The sequence below is a fragment of the Ranitomeya variabilis genome, chromosome 5 (genome assembly GCF_051348905.1).
Source record: "Ranitomeya variabilis isolate aRanVar5 chromosome 5, aRanVar5.hap1, whole genome shotgun sequence".
NCBI classification, from domain to species: Eukaryota; Metazoa; Chordata; class Amphibia; order Anura; family Dendrobatidae; genus Ranitomeya; species Ranitomeya variabilis.
The window spans coordinates 487,706,244-487,725,538 of NC_135236.1; the positions used below are offsets into that span (position 1 = coordinate 487,706,244).

At 48.8% G+C, this 19,295-nt stretch overlaps 1 protein-coding gene across 4 annotated transcripts in view; it reads left to right on the forward strand.

Moving 5' to 3' along the window:
• LOC143776310 (C-terminal-binding protein 2) overlaps positions 1–19,295 on the forward strand; it is a 44,398-nt gene that overhangs the window by 3,716 nt on the left and 21,387 nt on the right. For all 4 annotated transcript variants that reach the window (XM_077265558.1, XM_077265559.1, XM_077265556.1 and 1 more), the window contains exon 3: positions 3,748–3,902. In XM_077265558.1, the coding sequence (XP_077121673.1) occupies positions 3,748–3,902 (155 nt within the window). The remainder of the gene's footprint in view (positions 1–3,747; positions 3,903–19,295) is intronic.

Sequence of the window (19,295 nt, forward strand, 5' to 3'; positions counted from 1 at the left end):
CCATGTGTCGTAATATTAGTCCCCCTGGTCTATCCTAAGTACATAACCTTTTTTCCTTCCTGCAGGTCACTCTATTTCATCAGATCTTTAAATTTAAAGTGAACCTGTCAGCTGATACATGCTGACCAATCAGTGGGCAGCATGGATCAGGCACTGGCCGTATGAACTCAGCCAGGTATGTTTGACTCTGACATTCCAGAGGAAAACCCCATAGCTTCCAAGCATCAGGGCCATGCTGTAGACTGCTATACGTGCCCGTGTAGTCAGAGACCTGCCAGTCCAGGGCAGCAGGCAGGAAGAAGTCGCCGGGGACCCACATGTCCGACTTGTCTGCTGTGTGGTCTCTGCCCCTGGCGGCTAATAAAGTATGTTTCTCTCTGAAATGCCGAGTCAAACATAACTGGCTGCATTTATCAGCTGACAGGTTCTCTTTATTTTTCTTCTGTGTATTACAGCTGTAGTCTGACACTCTATCATAACTTAGAAATGAAAATTAGTTTCCCACATGACTAAAAACAGGTACTTCCTGGTTCTGTACAGTCACATGGGTGATCACATAAGTTGTGGATCATGTGAAACCGTGCAATCATGTACTGGTAGGAAGGAGTAGGACTCCATCACATGATCACAGCGCTGCTGAGGGGCGCCATGTGGAACACCACGTAATGGCACAGAACGCTTTACAGCACTGCTGAGAGGCGCCATGTGGAACACCACGTGATGGCACAGAGCGCTTTACAGCACTGCTGAGAGGCGCCATGTGGAACACCGCGTGATGGCACAGAACGCTTTACAGCACTGCTGAGAGGCGCCATGTGGAACACCACGTGATGGCACAGAGCGCTTTACAGCACTGCTGAGAGGCGCCATGTGGAACACCGCGTGATGGCACAGAACGCTTTACAGCACTGCTGAGAAACGCCATGTGGAACACCACGTGATGGGACAGATCGCTTTACAGCACTGCTGAGAAGCGCCATGTGGAACACCACGTGATGGGACAGATCGCTTTTCAACCCTGCCGAGAGGTGCCTCGTGGAACACCACGTGATGGCACAGAACGCTTTTCAGTGCTGCTGAGAGGCGCCATGTGGAACACCACGTGATGGCACAGAACGCTTTTCAGTGCTGCTGAAAGGCGCCATGTGGAACACCACGTGATGGCACAGAACACTTTTCAGTGCTGCTTAGAGGCGCCATGTGGAACACGTGATGACACAGAACGCTTTTAAGTGCTGCTGAAAGGCGCCATGTGGAACACAACGCTTTTCAGTGCTGCTGAGAGGCGCCATGTGGAACACCACGTGATGGCACAGAACACTTTTCAGTGCTGCTGAGAGGCGCCATGTGGAACACCACGTGATGGCACAGAACGCTTTTCAGTGCTGCTGAAAGGTGCCATGTGGAACACAACGTTTTTCAGTGCTGCTGAGAGGCGCCATGTGGAACACCACGTGATGTCACAGAACACTTTTCAGTACTGCTGAGAGGCGCCATGTGGAACACCACGTGATGTCACAGAACACTTTTCAGTACTGCTGAGAGGCGCCATGTGGAACACCACGTGATGTCACAGAACACTTTTCAGTACTGCTGAGAGGCGCCATGTGGAACACCACGTGATGTCACAGAACACTTTTCAGTACTGCTGAGAGGTGCCATGTGGAACACCACGTGATGTCACAGAACACTTTTCAGTACTGCTGAGAGGCGCCATGTGGAACACCACGTGATGGCACAGAACGCTTTTTGGTGCTGCTGAGAGGTGTCATGTGGAACACCACGTGATAGCACAGAACGCTTTTCAGGGCTGCTGAGAGGCGCCATGTGGAACACCACGTGATGGCACAGAACGCTTTTCAGTGCTGCTGAGAGGTGCCATGTGGAACACCACGTGATGGCACAGAACACTTTTCAGTGCTGCTGAGAGACGCCATGTGGAACACCACGTGATGGCACAGAACGCTATCGGTGCTGCTGAGAGGTGCCATGTGGAACACCACATAATGGCACAGAATGCTTTTCAGTGCTGCGGAGAGTTGCCATGTGGAACACCACATGATGGCACAGAACGCTTTTCAGTGCCCCAGAGAGGTGCCATGTGGAACACCACGTGATGGCACAGAACGCTATCGGTGCTGCTGAGAGGTGCCATGTGGAACACCACGTGATGGCACAGAACGCTTTTCAGTGCTGCTGAGAGGTGCCATGTGGAACACCACATGATGGCACAGAACGCTTTTCAGTGCTGCGGAGAGGTGCCATGTGGAACACCACGTGATGGCACAGAACGCTTTTCAGTGCTCCTGAGAGGTGCCATGTGGAACACCACGTGATGGCACAGAACGCTATCGGTGCTGCTGAGAGGTGCCATGTGGAACACCACATGATGGCACAGAACGCTTTTCAGTGCTCCTGAGAGGTGCCATGTGGAACACCACGTGATGGCACAGAACGCTATCGGTGCTGCTGAGAGGTGCCATGTGGAACACCACGTGATGGCACAGAACGCTTTTCAGTGCTGCTGAGAGGCGCCATGTGGAACACCACGTGATGGCACAGAACGCTTTTCAGTGATTTAAACACAATCCAAATGATCTCAGAAAAAGTGGTTTAATATCAACATGGTTGAGTCCATCTGATTCCTTCCTTATTTGTGGTTGTGTCCTGGGGAAGGAGTCAGATGGACTCTGAAACGCGTTGACATTAAACCGCTTTTTCCTGAGATCACTTGGATTGTGTTTAAATTGGCAACACAGATGATAAATCCACTCTTCCCAGGTTCTCGTTACAGGCATAATCCTGCTGTCCTCATTTCCATCTCAGTGGTTGAGTGGGTTTGGGGACCTCACTTCTAGAAATATCTGCTAGCTTTCCTGTGTGAGAGGCAGGTATCGTGCAATTCTAGTAAATGTGATACCTGCCGCTCACAGCTTTTGTGTCAGTATCCCATCAGATGCTGTGTATACAGGGATAGTTATGTGAAAGCACTGCCAATAAGTGAGCATGTCCCCCAACATCTGGAGGTGCTCGGATCACTTGTCTCTATTCAGGAACTGAAAACAGCCTCCATGGCGCTGCACTCTAGTGTGTGCATGAGGCCCTAGAACATACATTTACATATTTATGCTCAACATTGAGCGCCAGTTTACAGTTCACATATAGAAATGTGCATATAATTCCGTAATGTTGCTTTACTCCTTCGATTTCATACAGTGCTATACATGGGCTACATCCTTCCTGTCCGTCATGTTGTAAGCACAGAGACTGACCAGGTGCAGCATAATGCTACGCAGTCAAAAACCTGGTCAAAAAGCCACCATGAAAACTGCATGTGTTACATGAAGAGGTTATTGAAGATTGTGATATGGAAATGGCCTGTGCACAGCAAATGAATGAAATCCATGTAGACAATACAAATCTACTGTCTCTGCCAGAGATAGGCCATGCTGTGCTATTAGAGTCCAGCTACACACAGCAGAACTATGATTGTTGCTCTGGCCAACACACAATTAAGGACCAATATTAAATAATGCAATGTGTGTATTTTATGTACATTAGGTCCATATAAACTATAAAATGGTGATCATGGATAGACCTAAAATTGATGTGTTCTGCGATGTTTTGCTTATTTGGTTTGAGTAAAGCCTGAAAAAATAATCAAATTGCAGATTTTGTGTAGAAGCAATTATAGTTTGACAACTACTTATATTTAAAGAAGATCTTTACTGATTTGTTTTTGTTCAGGTATTCGGCCGCCGATTCTGAATGGTCCAATGCCTGTCCGTCCATTGGTGGCCCTTCTGGATGGAAGGGATTGCACGGTTGAGATGCCTATATTGAAGGATGTCGCTACAGTAGCATTCTGTGATGCTCAGTCTACACAAGAAATCCACGAGAAAGTAAGTCTTTAGAAGTTCTGTGTTAGTTTTTGCTGATTTCATAACATATTTTTCAAATGGATGAACTTCTCTGAATATTTTAGCAGTGTCTACAGATACAGCGGCCTCAAGCCCACCTGTGTGGGAATATTAGGAAATCCCTGTTTTGCTAGTGTTGGGAACTTGCGAACAGCAACCTTTGGTGCTCCAGCCATTGTGAAACTACATCTCTCAAGCATTCCATGACAGCCACTGGTTGTCAGGAGACTGCCAGGGTATGATGGGAGTTGTAGTTTCGCAGCAGCTGGAATGCCAAATATTGCTTTTCTCTGCTTTAACCTTTTCACCCCCGAACCTGTTTTCACCTTTATGATTGGGCCAAATATAACAATTCTGACCAATGTCGCTTTGTGTTAATAACTCATGAACTCTTCAATGTATCCCACTGATTCTGAGACAGTTTGTACTTCATGCCAGTGGTGTAATTTGTTCGATATCAATTGCATTTATTTGTGAAATAGTTGGAAATTTGGCAGAAATGTCGCAATCTTCAAACCTTTAATTTTTATGCCCTTAAATCAGTCATGACACAAAATAGTTAATAAATAACATTTCCTACATGTCTACATCAGCACAATTTTTGAAACATAATTTACTCTGTCGCCTCATTGGGGGACACAGGACCATGGGTGTTATGCTGCTGTCCACTAGGAGGCGACACTATGCATAATCTGAAAAAGATTAACTGTGGCTCCTCCTGTGCAGTATACACCCCTGGACGGCATCAGCCTTCTCCAGTTTTTGCTTAGTGTCGCAAAGGGTTTTACTCCGTTTCCCGCTTTCCGACGGGATTACAGATGAAGAAAAGAGGGTCTTCTGTGAGACCCCCGGCATGGCTCCTTCCTCGGCCCCCTATTATGGGGTGCCCAGTTGAAGTTGAGATGGCTATTCCCCATGCTGCTCCTTCCCCAACCCCTCGGGTGTTTGTTCGAAGTCGAGACCCCCCTCCTTCCCCAATTCCTTTTGGTTTCTGGGTTGAGGTCGAGGCGAGGATAAAGGCCCCTGACGATGTAACAACAGCACCCTCCCTAATCCCCCTCTGGGGGTATTAGGTTGAGACACCTCAGGTAGGGCCTGTACAGGCAGCATCCTACAGCTCCCAGCAATGGGCCAGCATACTGCGCCTGCATCCAGGGACCCCAGCCCAGCTGCGGGCTCCTGTTGGGGCCGGGGGGAGTGCAGGCAGGCATGGCACATACAGACACAGGGCTCCCAGCGTCCCTGTCTCTGCGGCAGCACCAGCTCTCTACTGCCTCAGGGGGACCCCTCACAGGGCTCCCCTTCCGCTTATAGCCCCACCGCCATCCTGCCTTCAAATCCGGAGGGGTCCGGTTCAGATCCGACCCCCTCCCGGACTTTCGCGCCGGCCTGGAGCCCTTCTGGGCCTCAGGCATCTAATTTAGGCCCCGGCTTCGGCCTAGCTGAAGCAGCAGCCTCCTCTCCGCCCCCGGCCCGCCCCCCGGATGACAAATATGACACTCTACAGTGTCATACAAGGGGCGGATCGAGACAGAAAGGGCGGGTTTTTGATAGCCTTGCCGCCTTTTTCCAGCTCTCCGCCCCCTTCTCCTCCTCTCTCCTCTGTCTCTGCAGCCATTTTCGGCTGCAGATTAACCCTGCATATCCCGGTCTGCAGGACCAGGACCAGGCAGCCAGTCTCCGGGGGGCACAGGACTGTGGATCTTCGGCGCTGGACCTCGGGGCACACTGGTGGGGTAAGATCACAGCTGGGTTATTTTTACTCAGCTGTGAATCCATATTACCTATAAGACTCCCCTGTAGGTTCTCTACCCCTGTAAGGTCCATCTGCTGGCAGCACCTCTGCACTTTGTGCACTATGCAGGGCTCAAGGTCCAAGATAACCAGGCAGATCTGCTATTATGCATTCTGCACAGCCTGCGGGACCGCTCTCTCCAGTAGTAGCACGTACCCGCATTGCCAGAACTGTATATAACCTAATGTGTCACTCGGTGTCTAATGCCACACCGGAATGGGTTACTCAGTTCTCGCAAATCTATGACGCAGTCTATAGATAACCTAACTTCCACATTGCTTCAGGCTCTGCAGGGTCATGCCCCGGCTATGACCATTACCCAACAACGGGAGAGCTTGACTCAGGAACCAGATGACCCTGGCACATCCACGTCTAGGTCAGGACGCAAGCGGATCCATAGATCAAGTCCATCTGCGTCACCCCATAGCACACGGTCATCCCCCTCTAGGGAGAGACACCGTAGCTCCAGGTCATCTAGACCGTCCCGTTCCAGGGACAGACGATGCAGATCTCTGCAATCACCAACCGGAGAAGGCCTTCTCCCCAGCCCACCCAGCAGGGGACGCCTCAGTGAGATCCCAATCCCTCCTAGCAATACAGCGCTAGTTGAGGACATAATATCTCAGTGATACACAGGATTCGGAAGGCATCTGCGACTCTGACTCGGACCGGACAGAGAAACGGAGGGGTCCCTGATTCCAATCCCTCCTAGCAATACAGCGCTAGTTGAGGACATAATATCGTCCATCCATCGGGTGCTGGACATTTCTGATCTGCCACCAGAGGTCCCAGAACATAAGATTTTCTTTGAAGGACCTCTGAAGCCGCCTAAGGTTTTCTCGAACCACCCAGAGTTTAAGGCGATCCTTAAAAAACAGCTCTACAGCCTGAGAAAAAATTTGCTAATCGCAAATATCTGGGGGCGAGGTACCCCTTCCCACAGAAGGAGGAATGGACAGATCCACCTGAGGTGGATTAAAAGTCTCCAGGCTAGCAGCACAGACCCTCCTTTCACTGCCAGATAGCTCAACCCTCAGGGACGCAGCAGACCGGCAGGTAGAACGCATGGCTCGTTCAATTTTCGAGGCAGCAGGGGCATCCATGGCTCCCGCGTTCGCCTCAGCTTGGGCTGCCAAGGCCATCCTGACCTGGGCAAAGAATTTACAAGCCTTCCAAGCATCCGCTCCTGAACTGTCGGACCAAGCGGTTCAAAATGTAGTTGTAGCAGATTATATGCTCCATGCAGCTCTGGTTCAGCAAGGGGAGTCGCGGGGATAGCATCAAACGCCATCACGATTAGGCGTATCCTCTGGCTGCGGGAATGGCAAGCGGACGCAGCCTCAAAGGAGTCCCTCACGCACCTCCCCTACCTCAGTGGGAGTCTTTTCGGTGAACAGTTGGACACTATGATATCCAACGCCACAGGGGGTAAGAGTACTTCTCTTCCCCAACTGAAACCTAAACGCACTTACAAGAAGCGTAACCAAACTCGATTCCGATCCTTTCGGAATTCCTCCAGCTGGTCCGTCTCACGTCCGGTACAAAATCGTATCCGTTCCCCACGCAGGGATAACTCACGATCGACACAAAGGTCGGACAAGACCTGGCAGTCAAAAGCAGGCCAGTCTAAGCCCAGAGGAGGAAAATCCCAGACTTCTCCTCCTCATGACTCACGGACTCCGGATAACACCACACCAGTAGGCGGCCGACTTTTGTAAAACCGCCAGCCAAGGCTCGAGCCTACCACCAAGCGGTCTCCTCGCTTTGTTAATCAGGAGTCATAGTACCGGTACCCACGTCCGACCGCTTCCGAGGGTTCTACTCCAATCTGTTCGTAGTTCTCAAGAAAGGAGGCAGCGTACGGCCCATACTAGACCTAAAACAGCTCAACAAATATGTACGGGTCCGTCACTTCCGCATGGAGTCCCTTCGGTTCATCTTGCGTCCATGGAGAAGGGAGAATATCTCCCCTTCATAGACATACGTGCATATACCCATTGCACCTGCCCATCAGAGGTTTCTCAGGTTCGCAATAGGCCAGGACCACTACCAATTCGTGGCTCTCCCCTTTGGACTCGCCACGGCTCCCAGAGTCTTCATCAAGGTCATGGCAGCAACCATGGACGTCCTGCATTCCAGAGGCATAGTAGTCGTTCCATACCTGGACGACCTAGTCATCAAGGCTCCCACCTTTCAAGGAATGCGAACTCAGCGTCTCAATCACAACTGATACTCTCAGTTGCATGGGCTGGTTAATCAACCTACAAAGTCATCACCAACCCCGAGTCAGTCCCTGACTTTCCTGGGAATGTTATTCAACACTTCCAGGGGTCTAGTGCTCCTTCCCAAGGACAAGGCACTGGCCCTCCGACTAGCAGATGAAGAAAAGAGGGTCTCTTGTGAGACTCCAGGCATGGCTCCTTCCTCGGCCCCCTATTATGGGGTGCCCAGTTGAAGTTGAGATGGCTATTCCCCATGCTGCTCCTTCCCCAGTCCCTCGGGTGCTGGTTTGAAGTCGAGATCCTCCCCTCCCCCCCCCCCCCCCCTTTCCCAATTCTCTTTGGTTTCTGGGTTGAGGTCGAGGCGAGGATAAAGGCCTCTGAAGGTGACAACAGCACCCTCCCTATCCCCCTCTGGGGGTATTAGGTTGAGACACCTCAGGTAGGGCCTGTACAGGCAGCATCCTACAGCTCCCAGCAATGGGCCAGCACACTGCGCCTGCATCCAGGGACCCCCAGCCCAGCTGCGGGCTCCTGTTGGGCAAGTGGTCTTCAGCGGAAGCGTCCATGCCCATCAACATCCTGGAAATTCGTGCCATCCTTCTGGCATTGAGGGCTTTCCATCACTTACTGGCCGCCTCTCACATCAGGATACAGTCGGACAATGCCACGGCTGTGGCATATGTGACTCATCAAGGGGGGACCCGCAGTACCCAAGCGATGCGGGAAGTGCCACATATCCTCCGCTGGGCGGAGGACACAGGGTCGGTCCTTTCGGCGGTCCACGTTCCGGGTGTGGACAACTGGGAAGCAGACTTCCTCAGCCGACAAGGAATAGACTCGGGAGAGTGGTCTCTCCATCCCGAAATTTTTCAACAGATCTGTCTCCGCTGGGGGACCCCGGATGTGGACCTAATGACATCCCATTTCAATGCCAAGGTCTCCAACTTCATTGCCAGAACACACGATCTGCGGTCGCTCGGAGCAGACGCTCTGGTTCAGGACTGGACCCAGTTCCAGCTTCTGTATATTTTTCCACCTCTCCCCCTGATATCCAGAGGGTGAGGAAGATCAAACAAGAGGGAGTTTCAACCATCCTCATTGCACCGGACTGGCCCAGACGCACATGGTACGCCGACATCGTACAACTCACAGCAGACGCCCCTGGCGTCTCCCCGACCGCCACGATCTTCTATCACAAGGGCCGTTCTACCACCAGAACTCAAGGGCTCTCAACTTGATGGCGTGGCCCTTGAGACCTGGGTTCTAACCCAGGCAGGAATCTCGACAGAGGTCATTGCAACCATGATCAGAGCACGGAAATCAGCCTCTGCCAAGATTTATTACCGTACCTGGAAAGTTTTTCTTTACCTGGTGCGAATCTCGTGGCCGGGTTCCACTCCCTTATTCCCTACCCAAAGTTCTTGGTTTTCTCCAAGCGGGTCTGGAGGCCAGTCTGTCATTGGGCTCGCCTAAAAGCCAGGTGTCAGCCCTCTCAGTGCTTTTTCCAAAAGCGCATTGCTACCAAGCCGCAAGTAAGGCCTTTCCTTCAGGGGGTTTCCCGATTGGTTCCCCCCTACAGACGACCACTAGAAACGTGGGACCTCAACCTGGTCCTGACAGCATTGCAGGAACCACCCTTCGAACCCCTTAAGGAGGTCCCGCTCCGCCTTCTTTCCCAGAAGGTGGTTTCTTTCCTGGTGGCACTCACCTCGCTACGCAAGGTGTCTGAACCGACAGCACTCTCATGCAGACGGCCTTTCCTGGTTTTTTCACCAGGCCAAGGTAGTTCTTCGTACGGTCCCATCCTTCCTTCCGAAGGTTGTGTCAGACTTCCACCTCCATGAGGAAATTTCACTTCCCTCCCTTTGTCCGGTTCCGGTTCATAGAGTGGAGAAGGCTCTGCATACGTCCGGTTCCGGTTCATAGAGTGGAGAAGGCTCTGCATACGCTTGACCTTGTCAGGCCTTTGCGTATATACGCGTCTAGGACTGCGTCCTTCCGGAGGTCTGATTCTCCTTTCCTCCTTCCGGAAGGCGGCCACAAGGGTAGGCCGGCTTCCAAAAGCTACTCTTGCCAGGTGGATCAAATCCACCATACAAGAGGCGTACCGCCTTAAGAATCCTACCTCTTCCAGCCGGTATTACGGCACACTCTATACGGGCGGTAGGGGCCTCCTGGGCCATTCGGCACCAGGCTTCGGCACAACAAGTGTGTAAGGCGGCCACTTGGACTAGCTTACACACATTTACTAAACACTACAGGGTTCATACCCAGTCCTCAGCGAGCCTGGGTAGATGTGTCCTGCAGGCGGCGGTGCCCTAAGTGTACGGGCCTGTCTGCACAATATTCGTCCATTGCTTCCCACCCAGGGACTGCTTTAGGACGTCCCATGGTCCTGTGTCCCCCAATGAGGCGACAGAGTAAAGGAGATTTTTGTGTACTCACCGTAAAATCTCTTTCTCTTAGCCTCTAATTGGGGGACACAGCTCCCACCCTGTTGCCCTCTCCGGGCTGTTGTAACTCTTGAGTTCTCATATTGTTTCTTGAGCTCGTACATAGTTGCCTTCTTACAGGCATAATTATGTTATTCATGTTACGTTCCTCCTACTGCTTTGGCACAAAACTGGAGAAGGCTGATGCCGTCCAGGGGTGTATACTGCACAGGAGGAGCCACAGTTAATCTTTTTCAGATTATGCATAGTGTCGCCTCCTAGTGGACAGCAGCATAACACCCATGGTCCTGTGTCCCCCAATTAGAGGCTAAGAGAAAGAGATTTTACGGTGAGTACACAAAAATCTCCTTTTTTTTTGTTCGGAAGTTGTAAGGGTGAAAAGATGACCAGCGGCTTCTCATTTTTACAACAAAATTTACAAAACCATTTTTTTTAAGTACCTCATCGCATCTGATGTCACTTTGAGGGGCCTTTATGACAGAAAATACCCCAAATTGACACCATTCTAAAAACTGCACCCCTCAAGGTGCTCAAAACCACATTCAAGAAGTTTATTAACCCTTCAGGTGCTTCACAGGAACTGAAGTAATGTGAAATTTTACTTTAGACCCAATTTTTTTTATTTTCACAAGGGTAACAGAAGAAAATGCACCGTACAATTTTTTGACCAATTTCTTCTGAGTACACTAATACTCCATATGTGGGAAAAAATAACTGGGCACACGGCAGGTCTTAGAAGGGAAGAAGCACAATTTGACTTTTTGAACGCAGAATTTGCTGGAATCATTAGCGGACCCCATGTTCTGTTTGGAGAGCCCCTGATGTGCCTAAAAAGTCAACCCCCCCCCCCCCCCCCAAATGACCCATTTTGGAAACTAGACCCCCTCAAGGAATGTATCTAGATGTGTGGTGAGCATCTTGAACCCCCAGGTGCTTCACAGAAGTTTATAATGTTGACCTGTGAAAATAAAAAAAAAATCATATTTCTTATTAGCTTGATTCGGGGACACAGGTAACCATGGGTGTATGCTGTTGTCGCTACAAGGCAAAAAAAGAGTTGTCTCCTCCTCAGTAGGGTACACCCACTGACTGGCACAAAAACTCCGTGTCATTAGGAGGCAGACCTGAATCTGATCCCAGATCCGTTCTTTCTTGTGTGTTATTAATTCTACATCCTCCAGGATGTCTTCAGTATCCCACTCCTCCTCAGAGTCCGATCTAGATTCCCAGTTAGAATCTGATCCCGACACGGACCAATCTTCCAAGCTCCAGGGTATGGCCGACTGCCTTATATCGGCAGGTAGTCAGACTATCAATATTAAGGATGAGAAGTGTCCTACTCCGGATCACTCTGTCTCATTCAAAAAGGCAAAAAGCCCTCCCCGGGTTTTTTCTAATCACAAGGAGTTTGAGGGAATCTTTGCCAAATAGTGGGAGCACCCAGAAAATCGCTTCTCAGGTAGAAGGCAGTTGGATATCTTGTATCCCTTTGGTCCTGATTTCCTCAACAAATGGGTAGAATACATGTCTGTGGACCTCCCAGTCTCTTGCCTGTCCTCTTAAACTGTCCTGTCACTCCCTGATGGTTCCTTCCTCAAGGATGCCACTGACAGACAGATCGAAGCCTTAGCCAAGTCTGCCTTTGAGACTGCTGGTGCTTCTGTCCCGTCTTCGCTTCTTCCTGGGGAGCCAAGTCTGTTTCCACCTGGGAAAAATGTATTTGGCTGGGCATTTTATCAGCTGCCTCACCGGACAAACTGGTGGATCATGCGGATTAGATAGCCCGCACAGGTGAATATTTGCTCCTTGCGTCTTTGGAAGCAGCCAACTGCTCTCATGTTGCCAGCAATATTGTAGCCATACGCAGAATCCTCTGGCTCAAATCCTGGAATGCTGACCCAACGTCCAAGAAGTCCCTCACAAATCTCCCCTTCCAGGGATCACGTCTACTTGGGTCTAAGCTGGATCAGAGCATCTCGAATGCCACCAGCGTTAAGAGTATCTCTCTTCTCCAGAATAAGCCTGAAAATCCGTTTACCAGAAGATGTTCTTTTCAGGTTTGCCCCTTTGATCACTTCTTCTGCGAGACCTTCTGTCAGTGAGACCGGTCTCGTGCTCAGAGAGAAGGAAGCCGTCCTTCAAATTATCCCCAGCATGGCACCCAAAGGGCCGCTCTGCCAAGTCCTCAGGGTTACGTTCCAATAGATTCTCTTTTTCATGATGGATCACCCCATTTGGGAATCCTCTCGGGTGGGTGGCCACCTTCTTCTCTTCCGGAATGCGTGGCTCTAAGTACTCAACGACGCCTGGTTCAGGGAGATCGTTACCACAGGTTACCCCAGAGTGTTTACCAAGGTCATGGCGGCCATCATAGCAATGACCTGCTCTAAGGGGGTAGTAGTCATTCCCAATCTTGACGACCTCCTGATCAAGGGCCCGTCCTTCCGAGACTGTTGCAAAAGTGTTAAGATCACCCTGGACACTTTCCTATCTAGGCTGGGTGATCAACACGGCAAAATAGTCTGATCCCGGGCCAGCTCCTGGTATTCCTAGGCGCATACTGTTTGATACTGCCCGTGCCAGAGTTCTTCTCCCAGAGGAAAAGATCTTGCCACTCCATCTGGAAATTTGTTCCCTAAGAAACCCATCCTCTCTCTCTTCGACTCTTAATGAGAGATCTGGGGAAGATTATTGCCACAATGGAAGCTGACCCTTTCGCACAATTCCATACCAGTCCCCTTCAGGTGGTCTTTCTGTCACCTTGGGACAAAAGGATTTCTTCTCTGGATATCCCCATACTCTTGCCTCTTCAAGTGAGATAGTCCTTGGCAAGGTGGAGTCTCTCCCCTACATTCAGCATGAGAGACCATTCCTCCCTGTCCGTTGGCAAGTTGTCACAACAAATGCCAGTTTCCTTGGATAGGGAGTGGTCTTCCTTCACCGCATAGTTAAGGGTTGCAGGAACTTTCGTGAAACTTCCCTTCCCTCAATCTCATGGAAATCAGAACCATCTACCTTTCTCTTCTCCACTGGCAGGACCTTCTAGCAGACCAACCAGTCCGAATTCAGTCCTACAAAGCCACGGCTGTGGCATATATAAACCATCAGGGCGGTGCACGCAGTTGGTCAGTCATGTTAAAAGTCTCTCGAATTCTAGCTTGGGCTAAGCGGCACGTGCTAGCAATATCAGCGGCCAATATCCAAGGCATGGATAACTGGGCTACCGACTTACTAAGTTGTCAGGGTCTCTTAGGCGAGTGGTCCCTCAAACCCTCTGTATTCAAACAGATCTGTCAGAGGTTGGGCACTCGTGATGTTCATCTGATAGTGTCTTGGATGAATCGCCAGGTCTCGTGACCCTCTGGAGATTGGTTACGATGCCCTGGTCATTCCATGGTCTCAGTTTCAACTTCCGTACCTCTCTCCACCCCTTCCCCTGATTCCCAGACTTGTCTAGAAGATCAAGGTGGAAGGTGTTCCAGTCATCCTAGTGGCTCCAGACTGGCCCAAAAGAGCCTGGTATGCCTAATTAGTCAACCTGCTTGGAGATGTACCCTTTAATCTCCCAGACCTACTTTCTCAGGGTCACCACTTCCACCAGATTTCTCAGTGTCTCAATTTAATGGTATGACCATTGAAGGCGCAGTCCTGAGAGATGCAGGCTTCTCATACAGGCTTTGTCATACAGACCATGATCAGGGCGAGAAATATCACGTCTTCATTCATTTATTATCGGTCTTGGAAGGCCTTCTTTTGATGGTGTGAAAAGTCGTACAGCTCCGTTCTTTTTCCCTTCCATCTATCCTAACGTTCTTACAATCAGGGTTAGAGTGCGGTTTGTCTCTTAGTACTCTCAAGTGTCAGTTCTCCACACTCTCAATTCTCTTTCAACAAAATTTGGCTTCTCTTCCCCAGGTCAAGACCTTCCTTCAGGGAGTTGCTAGCACCTCCATATCTTTCTCCTGTGGACCAGTGGGAACTTAACCTAGTTTTGAGCGTTTATGAGGGATCAGCTTCAGGACATCTCGGTTTCTCTTCTTTCTTGGAAGGTTGCCTTTTTGTTTGCGATCACTTCCATCAGATGGGTCTCAGCGTCTCTCTTGTCGCTCCCGCTTCCTCATTTTCCATCAGGACAAGGTGGTCCTTTTTCCGTTGCCTTCCTTCTTCCCTAAGGTGGTATCCCTGTTCCATATTAAAGGGACACTGTCACCTGAATTTGGAGGGAACAATCTTTAGCCATAGGGGCGGGGTTTTCGGGTGTTTGATTCACCCTTTCCTTACCCGCTGGCTGCATGCTGGCTGCAATATGGGATTGAAGTTCATTCTCTGTCCTCCATAGTACACGCCTGCGAAAGGCAAGATTGCCTTGTGCACTCATGTACTACGGAGGACAGAGAATGAACTTCAATCCCATATTGCAGCCAGCATGCAGCCAGCGGGTAAGGAAAGGGTGAATCAAACACCCGAAAACCCCGCCCCTATGGCTAAAGATTGTTCCCTCCAAATTCATGTGACAGTGTCCCTTTAACAAGGATATTGTCCTTCCTTCTTTCTGCCTGTCCCCTGTTCATTTCTTGGATAGGTCTCTCCGCAAACTTGACCTAGTCAGAGAGCATCGTTTCTACCTCTCAAGAACAGCATTCTTCAGACGTTCGGACTCTTTGTTCGTTATTCCTGATGGTCACCGGAGGAGACAACCTGCCTCCAATTCTATCTCCCGTTGGATCCGCTCAGCTATACTTATGTCAAGGATAGACCACCCCCTCCAGAAATGATGGCTCACTCCACTCATGTTGTGGAGGCCTTCTGGGCCGTTCGCCACCAGCCTTCTGCAACCCAGATTTGCAAAGCTGCTACCTGGTCATCTCCGCATACATTCGCAAGATTCAATAAGGTGCATACCTGTGCTTCGGCTGATGCTGGCCTAGGTAGAAAGATGTTGCAAGCGGAGGTCTTCCGTCGCTCGACCTGATTTAAGCACTTTTTTTCTGTTCCCTCCCTTGGGATTTAAGGGAAGGATTTTTGATAATTACCGTAAAATCTCTTTCTTGAAGCCTTTGTTTGGGGACGCAACACTCTCCCTGGTTTTTGTGCCTATGTTGGGCATGTGTGTCTTGGTTGGGACTGTATGGCTATGTGCATACGTTGCGGATTTTGCTGCGGATCCGCAGCAGATTTGACGGTGTTTTCCATGCGTTGTACAGTACCATGTAAATGTATGGAAAACAAAATCCGCAGTGCACATGCTGCGGAAACAAACGCGCAGAAACGCAGCTGTGTTTTTTCCACAGCATGTCAATTCTTTGTGCAGATTCCGCAGCGGTTTACACCTGCTCCTCAATAAGAATCCGCAGGTGGAATCCGCGGTAAATCCGCGGGTAATCCGCAGTGCGGTTTACCTGCTTATTTTGCAAAAACAGTGGGGAAAAATCCTCACACCAATCCACAACGTGTGCACATACCCTATATGTTTCTTGTTGCTTCTCCCACTACTTTTTTCTTTAACCCCTTCATGACCCAGCCTATTTTGGCCTTAATGACCTTGCCGTTTTTTGCAATTCTGACCAGTGTCCCTTTATGAGGTAATAACTCCGGAACGCTTCAATGGATCCTTGCGGTTCTGAGATTGTTTTTTCGTGACATATTGGGCTTCATGTTAGTGGTAAATTTAGGTCGATAATTTCTGAGTTTATTTGTGAAAAAAAACGGAAATTTGGCGAAAATTTTGAAAATTTTGCAATTTTCACATTTTGAATTTTTATTCTGTTAAACCAGAGAGTTATGTGACACAAAATAGTTAATAAATAACATTTCCCACATGTCTACTTTACATCAGCACAATTTTGGAAAGAAATTTTTTTTTTGCTAGGAAGTTATAAGGGTTAAAATTTGACCAGTGATTTCTCATTTTTACAACAAAATTTACAAAACCATTTTTTTTAGGGACCACCTCACATTTGAAGTCAGTTTGAGGGTTCTATATGGCTGAAAATACCCAAAAGTGACACCATTCTAAAAACTGCACCCCTCAAGGTGCTCAAAACCACATTCAAGAAGTGTATTAACCCTTCAGGTGTTTCACAGCAGCAGAAGCAACAAGGAGGGGAAAAATTAACATTTAACTTTTTAGTCACAAAAATGATCTTTTCGCAACAATTTTTTTATTTTCCCAAGGGTAAAAGGAGAAACTGGACCACGAATGTTGTTGTCCAATTTGTCCTGAGTACGCTGATGCCTCATATGTGGGGGTAAACCACTGTTTGGGCGCACGGCAGGGCTCGGAAGGGAAGGAGCGCCATTTGACTTTTTGAATGAAAAATTGGCTCCAATCTTTAGCGGACACCATGTCGCGTTTGGAGAGCCCCCGTGTGCCTAAACATTGGAGCTCCCCCACAAGTGACCCCATTTTGGAAACTAGACCCCCCAAGGAACTTATCTAGAAGCATAGTGAGCACTTTAAACCCTCAGGTGCTTCACAAATTAATCCGTAAAAATTAAAAAGTACTTTTTTTTCACACAAATTTTCTTTTAGCCTCAATTTTTTCATTTTCACATGGGCAACAGAATAAAATGGATCCTAAAATTTGTTGGGCAATTTCTCCTGAGTACGACAATACCTCATATGTGGGGGTAAACTACTGTTTGGGCACATGGTAAGGCTCGGAAGGGAAGGAGCGCCATTTGACTTTTTGAATGAAAAATTATCTCCATCGTTAGCGGACACCATGTCAGGTTTGGAGAGCCCCTGTGTGCCTAAACATTGGAGCTCCCCCACAAGTGACCCCATTTTGGAAACTAGACCCCCCAAGGAACTTATCTAGATGCATAGTGAGCACTTATAACCCCCAGGTGCTTCACAGAAGTTTATAACGCAGAGCCATGAAAATAAAAAAATATTTTTCTTTCCTCAAAAATGATTTTTAGCCCGGAGTTTTTTATTTTCCCAAGGATAATAGGAAAAATTGGACCCCAAATATTGTTTTCCAGTTTGTCCTGAGTACGATGATACCTCATATGTGGGGGTAAACCACTGTTTGGGCGCACGGCAGGGCTCGGAAGGGAAGGCACGCCATTTGGCTTTTTGAATGGAAAATTAGCTTCAATCATTAGCGGACACCATGTCGCGTTTGGAGAGCCCCTGTGTGCCTAAACATTGGAGCTCCCGCACAAGTGACCCCATTTTGGAAACTAGACCTCCCAAGGAACTAATCTAGATGTGTGGTGAGCACTTTGAACCCTCAAGTGCTTCACAGAAGTTTATAACGCCGAGCCATGAAAATAAAAAATTATTTTTCTTTCCTCAAAAATGATTTTTTAACCCACAATTTTTTATTTTCCCAAGGGTAACAGGAGAAATTGGACCCCAAAAGTTGTTGTGCAGTTTCTCCTGAGTACGCTGATACCCCATATGTGGGGGTAAACCACTGTTTTGGCACACGTCGGGGAGCGGAAGGGAAGTAGTGACGTTTTGAAATGCAGACTTTAATGGAATGCTCTGCGGGCGTCACGTTGTGTTTGCAGAGCCCCTGATGTGCCTAAACAGTAGGAACTCCCCACAATTGACCCCACTTTGAAAACTAGACCCCCAAGGGAACTTATCTAGATGTGTGGTGAGCACTTTGAACCCCCAAGTGCTTCACAGAAGTTTATAACGCAGAGCCGTGAAAATAAAAAATGTGTTTTCTTTCCTCAAAAATATTTTTTTAGCCCAGAATTTTTTAATTTTCCCAAGGGTAACAGGAAAAATTTGACCCCTAAAGTTGTTGTCCAGTTTCTCCTGAGTACGCTGATACCCCATATGTGGGGGTAAACCACTGTTTGGGCACATGGCGGGGCTCGGAAGGGAAGTAGTGACGATTTGGAATGCAGACTTTGATGGAATGGTCTGCGGGAATCATGTTACGTTTGCAGAGCCCCTGATGTGCCTAAACAGTAGAAACCCCCCACAAGTGACCCCATTTTGGAAACTAGACCCCCCAAGGAACTTATCTAGATGTGTGGTGAGCACGTTCAACCCCCAAGTGCTTCACAGAAGTTTACAACGCAGAGCCGTGAAAATAAAAAATAATTTTTCTTTCCTCAAAAAAGATGTTTTAGCAAGCAATTGTTTATTTTCACAAGGGTAACAGGAGAAATTGGACCCCAATATTTGTTGCCCAGTTTGTTGTGAGTACGCTGATACCTCATATGTGGGGGTAAACCACTGTTTGGGCGCACGTCAGGGCTCGGAAGGGAAGTAGTGACATTTGAAATGCAGACTTTGATGGAATGGTCTGCGGGCGTCACGTTGCATTTGCAGAGCCCCTGATGTGCCTAAACAGTAGAAAAAACCCACAAGTGACCCCATTTTGGAAACTAGACCCCAAAAGGATCTTATCTAGATGTGTGGTGAGCACTTTCAACCCCCAAGTGTTTCACATAAGTTTATAACGTAGAGCCGTGAAAATAAAAAATAATTGTTCTTTCCTCAAAATTATGTTTTAGCAAGTAATTTTTTATTTTTGCAAGGGTAACAGGAGAAATTGGACCCCAATAGTTGTTGCCCAGTTTGTCCTGAGTACGCTGGTATCCCATATGTGGGGGTAAACCACTGTTTGGGCGCACGTCGGGGCTTGGAAGGGAGGGCACACCATTTGACTTTTTGAACGCAAGATTGGCTGGAATCAATGGTGGCGCCATGTTGCGTTTGGAGACCCCTGATGTGCCTAAACAGTGGAAACCCCTCAATTCTAACTTCAACACTAACCCCAACACACCCCTAATCCTAATCCCAACTGTAGCCATAACCCTAATCACAACCCTAACCCCAACACACCCCTAACCACAACCCTAACCCCAACACACCCGTAACCCTAAATCCAACCCTAATCCTAACCCTAATTCCAACCCTACCCACAACTGTAAC